The sequence below is a fragment of the Fukomys damarensis genome, unplaced genomic scaffold, assembly GCF_012274545.1.
Source record: "Fukomys damarensis isolate Sample0158 unplaced genomic scaffold, DMR_v1.0_HiC HiC_scaffold_32, whole genome shotgun sequence".
Taxonomy (NCBI): Eukaryota; Metazoa; Chordata; class Mammalia; order Rodentia; family Bathyergidae; genus Fukomys; species Fukomys damarensis.
The window spans coordinates 13,006,995-13,018,126 of record NW_022900944.1 but is presented as its reverse complement, the minus strand read 5'-3'; the positions used below and the strand labels follow the sequence as shown (position 1 = coordinate 13,018,126).

At 33.3% G+C, this 11,132-nt stretch overlaps 1 protein-coding gene across 11 annotated transcripts in view; it reads left to right on the top strand.

The window, feature by feature from the left end:
- The window catches only part of Chd9 (chromodomain helicase DNA binding protein 9), a 238,395-nt gene that overhangs the window by 119,432 nt on the left and 107,831 nt on the right, over window positions 1-11,132 (top strand). For 7 of the 11 annotated variants that reach the window (XM_010629542.3, XM_010629534.3, XM_010629538.3 and 4 more), the window contains one exon: window positions 7,564-7,895. In XM_010629542.3, coding sequence (XP_010627844.1) covers window positions 7,564-7,895 — 332 coding nt within the window. Of the gene's footprint in view, window positions 1-6,358; window positions 6,442-6,624; window positions 6,803-7,563; window positions 7,896-11,132 lie in introns of those variants that run through there. The other 4 variants (XM_033757998.1, XM_033757997.1, XM_010629551.2 and 1 more) reach the window with 3 other exon arrangements.

Sequence of the window (11,132 nt, the reverse complement as noted above, 5' to 3'; positions counted from 1 at the left end):
TTTGGTTTTTTGAGACAGGGTCCCACTGTATAGTTGAGACTGTCCTGAAACTCACTATGTAGCCCAGGCTAGTCTTGAACTCACAGCGATCCTCCTGCCTCAGCCTCCCGGGTGCTGGGATTAAAGGCGTGCACCACCACGCCTGGCTTTCCAGAATATAACTTTTACAAATTATTATGTTACCATTTCAGGTGTACCCAAAAGTAGATTATCCATTACCCAATTACAGCAGATATCAATGTATGGCATCTCTTCATTTATGTTACCCACTCTCAAACTCACCTCCTGTAGGAATTTTTAAAAACACATCTCAAATTATGTCACTTCCTTTAAATTTCATAGTTTATGTATCTAAGAAGCAAGAGTTTTGTCTTTAAAGCAGAACTATAAAGCCAATTTATAACTAACAATATTGTAATCTCTCTAATCAAATATCTGGTCAGAGTTTATATTTTTCTCAGTTGTTTAGTAAATGTATGTTTACAGTAGACTTATTCATGTCAATTCCTAAAGGTCCACACATGCCATTTAGTAGATTTGTTTTTTAAGTTTCTCTTATTATTTATCCTCCTCTTCCATTTTGTAATTCATATTAGTCTTAAGTCTCTTTTAATATATAAACCCTTTGATTTATTTTTTATAATTTCTTTGTTGAAGAAAGAAATTATTTGTCCTATACAGTTTCCCACATTGTAGATTTTGCTGATTACATCCTATTTGGCTGAATTGCGTCTGGATTTGCTAATTGTGTCTAACAGGTTCCTTTCTCTCTTGTGTTTCCTATAAATTGGATAATAAATTTTTAAAAACATAACTTTCAAGAATATTTGCCTAGAGGCGATGTTGATGATTAAAATAGGGACAGTTCTTTAAAAAGTATTATCGTATTAATTTAAATTCAAGATTATGACACTTAAAAAGGAAGCTAGCATGGGTTCTTTTAAACATGCCTCTGTCTTAGTTACTTTTCTCTAGTTGCTGAGACAAAATACCTGCCACCGAAAGTTAAAGGGTTATGGGTTTATTTAGCTCACAGTTTGTTGAGGTTTCATTCCATAAATGGCTGACTCCAGGGCAAAGTGGCACACAGCAGAGAGGCTTTGCAGAGAAGAAATGGTTCCTGGCATCCACAAGACAACAAAAGCATCAAGGGAACTTGTGCCTTTCTGCCCCTTTTATCTTATCCAGACCACTTAAGGGCAGATAGCACTCACCCATAATCCTAGTGCTCTTGAGCCTAGCATTGCGTCATGAATCAGTTCCTGCGTCACATACTCTAGATTCAGCCACCTCTGAAAAGGCATGAGGCTTTCGGGGGTTATCTAAACACAAGCCATAATAGCCTATAATTCCATCATTCTGGGCAGCTGGTACAAGAGGATCACAAGTTCAAGCCCAGCCTGGGCAATTTAGTCACTCTGTTTCAAAATTTAAAAACAAGCTTGGTATGTAACTCAGCACTCTGAAAAAACTTCTAAGGGCAAACCTCAGAAACAAAATTTGACATTATAATTTTTTAAATTTTCTTTTTTGAGACACTGTCATGCTGTGTAGTTCAGGATGGTTTTGAACTCACTGTGTAACCTGAACTAGCCTCAGACTTGTGGTGATCCTTCTGCCTCAGCCTCTTGCATACTGATAGTACAAGCATGTACTGCCATGCCTGGGTGTGATCTTGAATTAATTTGTTTCCCTCTTTAAAAACAAGTCTGTCTTAGCAGCTAAGAGAAAAATTTATGCATTATATAAAACCCCAAAAGAAATCATTACACTAAATGCTTGATACATCCTACTAAAATTAACTGTAAGTATATTTTTAGAAGGTTGATTTAATATTAATATTTAAGGAAATACTTATTATTCTTCGGTTTTTAAAATAAATCAAGCCAGGCATAATGGCACCCTCAGGGGGCTAAGGCAGGAGGATCTTATACTCAAGGTCAGCCTGGGTAACATAGTGAGTTCAAAACCAGCTAACACTAAATAGTGAGACCCTATCTCAAACAAAATAAAATAAAATAAGCAAATTAGAAACAAGCATACCAGTTTATGATAAACAAATTTAAGAGAACTAAAATGCCTTATAAATTATCTTTGGAATAACAAATTATTAAGATACTTACTTTGCTTTGATTGGAGAGCTTTTTACTCAACTTTTCTCTATTTAGTTCATGCTACCATTCTTTCCTCATCTTTCTTACATTTTGTTTGTTTGTTTGTTTTTCTTCATTAGCCTCTCTTCATCTGGTAGCTCTTAAACTTGGTGTACTTGGATTGCACTACTGGTTCTCTTTTTATTCTACATTGTTTTCTCTAGGCAGTCAAATTCATTCTTACTGAAGACTTGTTAAATCTAGTCTATTTTATATTCTCTTCTACTGCAACATCCATGAAATTGTCCTGCAGGCCTGAAACTGGTGAGTCTTCTCTTCTAGAGAAAGTTTGAAAGATTTTTTTTTTTTTTTAGCTCAGATGCCATTATACGTAAGTTGTTAGAAATTACTTGTTCTGCATTTTCTTTCTTTTTTCTTTTTTTTTCAGTACCAGGAATTGAACTCAGGATCTTGAGCTTGAAAGGCAGGTGTGGTGTCACTGAGCTAAATCCCTAGCCCTTCTGTGTTTGTTTTTTTTTTACTAAGGAATTCTCTGTTTGTTATTTGAGACTTTCTGTCCCTTCGTACTGGCTTTATGATGTCAAAAAGAAAATAGAAAAAAACAGGGGAAAAAGTCTTAGAATATGTCAAGGGGAACCTTCATATATACATTCGTACACTGCACACAAACACATTCATACACTAATGATTCTCTAACTTGTTTGTATGCAACTAAAATATTTGAAATGGATAAATTCCTCAATGTGGGTGAATAGGTAGGAAGGATAATTAAACTAAGAGGGAAGAGACCTAAGTTGCCATCTGCATTTTAAAACCTTTGATTTCTATCTCAAATTCCTGGACCTAGCCCAAATCTCTGCTGCTTCCCCTCATGAAGAAAAGTGGGACTATCAGGTGACAGGAAGGCTTTCTGATTCTTTAAGAGGTATAAAGTGTATCCATAACGGTTGGACACCCCCTTTTCTTTTTTATTTCATTTTTTAAGTGCTAGTCCTAACCCACTAAATTTGCATCATGACATGCTATTAGCTCATACCTATGACTTGAAAATCATTCATATTGTAAATCCTTGAGTTTCCCCAACACTGAAATACGGTATTTATGGATTTCTATGTATTCCTTCTAAATGGTATCAAAATAATGTATCATATGTTATCACCTGTTTTGCTTGATTTTTTCTTATTTTATATTTGACTAATGTATACACACCTTTTATGTATTTCTTCATCATTTAGTATATAGGCTCTTGAGAAACAAGGCCTATGACCATTAAAACTTTTAAGTAAGTTATATACATAAACTATCACAAACACATAGAAAAATTACAAGTTTAGTACAAAGAAATTACCTTACTTCATTTGAGAGATTACATACTTGATGCTTCCTCACCCCAAAAACTTTATACAAATAACACCATTTTCCTACATAACCATAGTATAACAAGGGGGAAATTAATACAGCAGGAACTATGGAAACTGAGAAAAGAGAAACAAATAAAATGCAATTAAATATGCAGAATTTGATTACTCCTTAGATAGGGCAAAGAAGCAGAAAAACCTTAACATTGTATGTTCATACCTATTGTGAATTGGAAAATACTTGACAAGATGCTTAGTAATTTAACTTCTCAGTGTTGATGGTCTGTGGGAATATAGTTTAAAAATATTGTACTGTAGTAGCGGAAGAAATATTTGATAACAGATTCACTATTGCCCACTATTTTTTTGTTAAAACATTTGGGATTTTTTTGTTAAACATTTGCTAAACAGTTTTGAGTTTCTTTTTAGGAAAATAAATGTCTTCATATATTAGTAATGGTTAGTAATTCTTTGTAAATAGCTTTCGTATGTTTATTTCAAAGTATTCTCAGTTAAGGAATCTATTAAAAAGCACAGGAAAAGTGAGATATTGTAAAAATTCTCCTTTTTTTTTGGTACTGGGGATTGACCTTGTATCCTTGTGCTTGTGAGGCAGACAGCAGAACCACTGAGCTAAATCCCCGGCTCTCCTATTTTCAATGAATAGTGTCAGTGAGGTTAAAGGTAATAAAAGAACAGTAAGCGAATTGACATATCCCCCTGCTCCCCCACCCCCACTGGGTGTCAAACTCAGGTCCCTATACATGCTACATAGATACTACCATTGCTCCATCCCCAGTCCCAGAATCTACAACTTATACTTCAGCCCTGACACTGTCTCTGAGGACCTGATCACAAATTTCATTTGCTAGAGCTCCTTTTAAACTCAGTATGAAAAGAATTAACCTTACCACGTACACAAATACCCTTTCTCAGGTATGTTCCAGTACTTGGTCTAGAAACTAAGAAATGAGTTTTCATGCTCCTCAATAGTCACCCAAACATATATAGTTGATTACTGCATCTTTGAAAGGACACTGGAAAAAAGCAAAGTTTATCCCAACCTTGTTACTCTTCTCTGCAATTTTGAAAAAGCCACTCACTTTCTTTTGTATTTAAATTAACCCCTACAAATTAAGGTTGCCTGAACCAAACGTGATAGAATATAGTGATTGAGAGCATGGTCTCTTAGTCCCTGTTGTAGCATTCAGAAGCTGTGGGATTGTGGCCAGGAGGTTGTGCATCTACCCTCATCTGTAAAATGAGAATAACAGTGGTACATAGCTCATAGAATTGGTTTCAAGATATATTGAGACATTATTTATAAAATATTAGGCATAGTACCTGGCACAAAGTAAGCACTACATTTTAGCTCTTACTATTATTGATGTCATTATATTTATTAATTATTTACTCTCCTTAGGTCCCCTCTATTTTTACATAATACTGCTACAAAACTATTTCTTCCATTGACCCACCACCCTTCTCGCTATTAGAACTATTATTACCCATTTACCATTGAGGATTAAATTAGTTAACATGTAAAATTCTTAGACTAATACCTGGTACTTTCAAGATCTCTCAGGTCAATAAGATCTTTTTCTTGCTGTTAGTGATCCCCTGCCTTTCCTCTCATGCTGCCCAGATTGATCTTTATAGGACACTATTCAGATAACATTTTCTCTTTTGTGCCCTTTGGGACCAAAAGAAAAAAAAGACAAAAGAGTGTGTTTTAATAGTGATATCAGATTATTAGCCAAGAACAACTGAACAAAAATGACATTAATAAAAAAGTAAAGTTCAATTTCAAATCAATGAAATTTTCTTTCAGCTGTTTAAAAGCATTGCTTACTCAAACAGTCCCAATTTTATAGAAAAAAATAGTTGTACCAGTAATCAAATTCAAGTGGACTTGGTACTAATTTTTAGCAAGGGATTAAACATAAAATTTTACCTGAAAACCCCAGCAGTTCGTTTAAAATAACGTAATAAGGAGTAAAGGTTAGAAAAAGTTTTGAGTTCCTTTTTAGGAAAATAAATGTCTTCATATTAGTAATGGTTAGTAATTCTTTGTAAATAGCTTTCATTTGTTTATTTCAAAGTATTAAGCTTCTTTTTAGAATTTAAATGAAAACAGCTTCATTTCTCTTTTTAAAATAACACTTTGCTTTGTTGTTAGAAGAGTCATATGAGACTATCTACTTTCTTAAGAAATCACTTGTACGAATTTGAATGACCTGCTTTTTAACCCTTTGCTCATCTGCGGCTATTTTCAGTATTTTAAGAGTTTATAGAGTTCATGGAGAGAAATATATTTTCCAGTAAAAATTGTATTAGAGTTACAAATAATGGTCACCTGATAGCTATTAGCCACCTGAAGCCATTTCACCATTGTTTTAGTTTACATATGATTTTTAAAATCAGATTTTTATGTATATTTTTTAAAAACTTTACTGCAGGAAATGGCAGGGTGAGAGTTAATGTGTTACACGGAGGGAAGTACAGTCCATTGGGGGTTAAATTGCAGAGTCTAATGGAATAATAACTGGTAGCACCATCTGCTGGCCTACTTCCGCAGAAGGAGTCAGTATTTTTAACGACATCTCTAATATTCATGCTGATGCATTTTGATGCTTTGTGCATTCATTTCTTTCTGTGCTTTGTTGGAATCTGGCTATCTGCTTGTAGCTATTGAGGAAACTCAGCTTTTTAGGAGGGTTTGCAGCCTTTATCATACCTAAATAATATGAACAGTAGATGTAAACTTGCCAAGGCAGAAATGTGTTGATAAATCAAAATGTGTATTTGTGGAGGGTTGTGCATCTCTTGGTTGCAGCTTGCTAAATAGGCCATTTAGGAATCTTCTTTCAATGCTTTTTTCTTGAGCACTGCCTGGGGTGGTGAAAAAGCAGAGGGCAAGCCTTTGTCTGACGCCAAAAATGTCTTCAGTGAAGAGGCCAAGAGGAAGGGTAAGTGAAAGCCTGAATGAGTGGGAGGAGGAGGGGTTCTTTGGGCTAAAAGGCTAATGGGATTGAATAACCTTCCTTATTACTGGCTGCTGCTGCAGGAGTCGTACTGCATCGCCATCTTGAGCTTGTTGCTGTTTTCTCCCGTCTTGGTTATTTGTTATAGCCTGTAGGCCTTAAGGTGGCATTTTAGTGAGCAATTCTGAGCCCTCCTTCCTTTCCCAGTGCTTAGTACTGCTATGAAACCTTTGATCAGGCAGGTATAGAAAAGATATCCTGTGAAGCACTCTGAAATCAGCATGAAAATGTGTTTGGAAATTCCTGATCGTTTTTTTCTTTGCTATAGTCAAAGGCATGTTTACGGGTAAGAACATAACAAAACTGTGATCTAAGTATATGTGGATGAATGCGTGTTTGAAGAGGAAATTCTTTTTAAAATGCTGTTGATCTGCTTCCCGTGATATTGCTAAAATATTAATATTTTGATGTAAAACTATAAAACTTGTTTCTTCCCCAAATTGCTTGAGCATAATAATTGTGATACAGAAAAAGGAGAAAGAAATCCATGTTTAACTCTTTCATAGGAAAACTAAAACTTTCTCTAATTTTAAGTATGAGAATGTCTGTTTACTAACTAGTTATATTGTTGAATTGATTTAAATGATTTCATATGCTTGTTCTAGTCTTAAAATAGGCTTTATTTTTCTAAAAATAAACGATAGGGAGTAGTGATTCAAAATTAAAATTGCTATTTTAAATTTATTAATAATTTTCAGAGTTCTGAAACAGAAGGACTTACTCCAAATGCAAAAACTTATTTACAAGAAAAATTTGAATCAAGTACATTTACAGGACAAAATCTGAATTAACCAAGCAAGACAACCATGAAAATATCAATGAATCTGCTTATATCCTTCCTTAACCTTCATTTTCAAAGCAGCAGTCGAGCTGTTTATATACTTACACTAATTTCTTGATAAATGAAATGTCTTAATTTTAAATTTGTAGTACTCACATATTTGGCTCATATGATTTTACTTATCTAAGCTTAATTTTCAGTTGTTATATCAGGGTTTTGTTTGTTTTTTGATGTGTTCTATAAAAAAAATATTTTGGTCTCCCTAGCCTCCTTCTTCCAAGAAGAGTGATGGTTCTGGGACATACACTAAGTTGCAGAATACCCAGGTGAGAGTCATGTCTGAGAAGAAGCAGAGAAAAAAGGCGGAAACAGAAAGCAAGCAAGAAAAGGCTAATCGCATAATATCAGAGGCAATAGCAAAAGCAAAGGAGCGTGGGGAACGCAATATTCCACGAGTAATGAGCCCTGAAAACTTTCCTAGTGCTTCAATTGAAGGAAAAGAGGAAAAGAAATGTCGAAGGATAAAATCAAAGCCAAAGGACAAAGACAGCAAAAAAACAAAAACATCTTCGAAGTTAAAAGAGAAGACAAAAATTGGGTAAGTTGGTATTAATTAAATTTAATTTATTTCAGTTAGTTGTTAAAGCACAACTTGTTTTACTTTCTGCTGTTGATGTGGTGTTTATTCCAACATTAAAGTTTTACAGTGCTAGATACCATGTGTGCTTCCTTTTTGAATGAATTAAGTAATATTCCAGGATCTACTAAATTTCACTGTTACATGTACATAGCTTTTTGCGTATTAGTATTGATAAGAGAATATGAAACACATAAGGGAAAAATACGGATGAAATAAAATCCACATTTCTGTGCCAGTCCAAAATTCACTTGCTTTGCAAAATAAGCATTGAGATTATTTATAAGGTTTCTTTACATCTCAGTTGTACTGTACCTCAGTGGTATCTGATAGTTTAAACGTGAAATACAGTATTTTGTCATAAAACTAACAACTCAATAATTTTGTACTAAATGGAATGGCAAAAAAAGTAAGGCCATATAAATCAACAAACAATAAGTAGCTCCTGGCACTTATTGATTTGTTCCTATACAGTCTCTGATTTACTTTATGTAATGAAGAAGCCAGGTGAGGATTAATGCTCCAAGAGAATTACAAGGACAAAGAATTGCTCTAGGAGGATACATTAATCCTTTGTGCTTTTATTTGACTGTTTAATACATTTTCAAAAAATGTAAGAGTTACTCGCTTTAATATTTACATTTGTTTTGCATGTAAAGGTACACTTAATTTAAGGCCAACATAGTTTAGAATTGTCTTTGCAGAACTATTTGGTCAGTTTTAATGGCTTTCTGTGGAATTTTTAAAGTGCTTAATCTGAGTTTTCTAATAGTCACACAAAAAATAAGGAATTCCCTTGTTAGAGATCTTCATTTGCTTAAGAAATCATTGATATATAGAGATTTACAATAAAAATAATTTTGTAAACCAGATACATTTTAGCATTTTAAGTGCAACCACCAAATTGAATTATTTAGTTTGGCCCTGATGCCTTCAAAACAAATCATTAAACATATAAGCTCTCTTGTTATAATAGATCAATAAGTAATATTATTATTGACTTTGCATTTTATGTGCAGGTAGCTAAAATGAAATTTAAAAGTTAGTTTTCTACTTACTTATTTTTTAAAGATTTTGGTATGAAAGTAACTTATTTTTCCAAAATCATGTCTAGTTTAAGAAAGCTAAATTTAATCTTTTGCTATATGAGAATTTAATATAATTCAGGTTTTCCAATTTTTATTTCTTCAGAATAAAATTTGGCAGAATAGTATTTGGGGGAGGGATAATATGTTGAAAAACAATGAATAAAACAAGAAGAAATTGGGTAATAAATTTCACAAGTTAAAATAACTGTTATTTGCTTTAAATTTGGGAGAGGGGACTGGAGCAAGTAGAGATAAAGATAACCAGAAGTGAATCTGATTTAAGACTAAAATAGTCTATAAATAGGAAAATGAGAAATTAATTATGGAGAAACATGAAAAATAGTTTTTTTAAAATGATACTGGAGATTGATTCCAGCACTTTTGCACTGAGTTACATCCCTATCCTTTTTTAGTTTTTTACGTTATATTTTGATGCAGTCTTGCTAAGTGCCTAAATTGCCCAGGCTGGGCTCCAACTTAGTACTCCTGCCTCAGCCTCCCAGAGTGCTGGGATTACAGGCATTTAATCACTTTGTCACAGGCCCTGAATCACTGAGCTTTATCCCCAGCCCTAGGCCTTTTTGGTAGAAAAATTCCTGATTTGTAAGCAGGTAAGTAAAATTCAAGCTTGCCTATATATTATTAAGTTATTGGAGTAAAACTATCTTGATCATTTATGTCAGCCAAAGACAAAAGTTTATCATAATGTTTGAAGAAAACCATAATTGGAACAAATAAATTCATATAGAATCCTAAGTTCCAATATGTTAGCCATTCGAAACATTTCATTACTATGCCTTCCAAAAAGCCACCGTTCTTTTTCATTTTAAACTTGCCAAGTTTAATTTTTTTGTGAGGAGTCATTTAAGTAAAGATCAGTTGTATCATTTCAACTAGCAGCAGCATTTTAAGATACATGAAATACTAAAAACTCTTACTTTTCTATTACTTTCTCCCTTCTTTCCTTCTTTATTGTACTTGTGACGATTAAACCCAGGTCTTCATGCAGACCAAGGCATCCCCTGTGCTGCTGAGCTAGATCCCTAGACTATCCCTTGCTATTTGTTATGGTGGACAATAGATTAATTTAGTGGTTATTTTCACTTAAGTATGCCTCTGTCATGTTAAAGTAGCATTTGGGATTGGTAGGTTGTTTGCAGTGTGTCTGGAATTTGAGAGTTACCTACTCAGGGTTATGTAGAAGAGTAAATTAAATGGAAATGGCGAGGGCAAAATGATGAAGGGTGAGGTAGAACTTTAAAAAAACTTTTTTGCTTTTTTTCATGATCTTGATGGTTTCTAGAAAACTGACTTTCACAGAGAATAGGAAGTATTTATGTAATAATGCTAGGAACATAATAGATGCTACAAGAATGGAATGAATTTTATGAAGTGAATGAACATGAAGCTTAAATACAAAAAAGAAGCTTAAATAGTAAATGATGTCAAACAGTTGAATTTGATTTATTAAATTGAAAATAGAAATGGCCAATTAATCCATTCATAAAGCCACAGGGATATAAATAAAGATTTAATAATGTTAGAGAATTAGGTTCTAAAATAAATTAGTAAAATTCATTCTAAGACCTACAATAAAATTTTCTTATGACTTGATTTGGTATTAGATCTTGTAAATATAATGGGTTTTTATGTGATTTGATGGAAGCATTTTTAAATTTATGATATTTAAATTGTTTCCATGTTATCAGAATTTTTGTTATAGGTTAAGTAGGATGTTTTGGGAATTTACAGATGTTCTTATAGCCATATATGTTTAATCAGTTATAGTCTTTCATGGTTAAACTTCACTTTTTCATTCATAATTATATTTGTTACAGGAATACTAGTCATCAAGTAGTAGAAGTAGCTTTTCTCTTTAGTTATGGCAGAAAATATCTACATTTGAAAATTTATTGATACTGGGGATTGAACCGAGGGCCTTGTACATGAGCTAAACCTATAGTCACTGAATTTAGCGGTGTTCATCAGACTCAAGTAGGAATTAAGTCATGTTATGAAGGAAAAAAGTGAAACATTAAATATTGAAACTACAGTATGCTTTTGTTTGCTATAGTGTTTTGGGTTTTTTTTTTTTTTTTTTTTTTTTGGG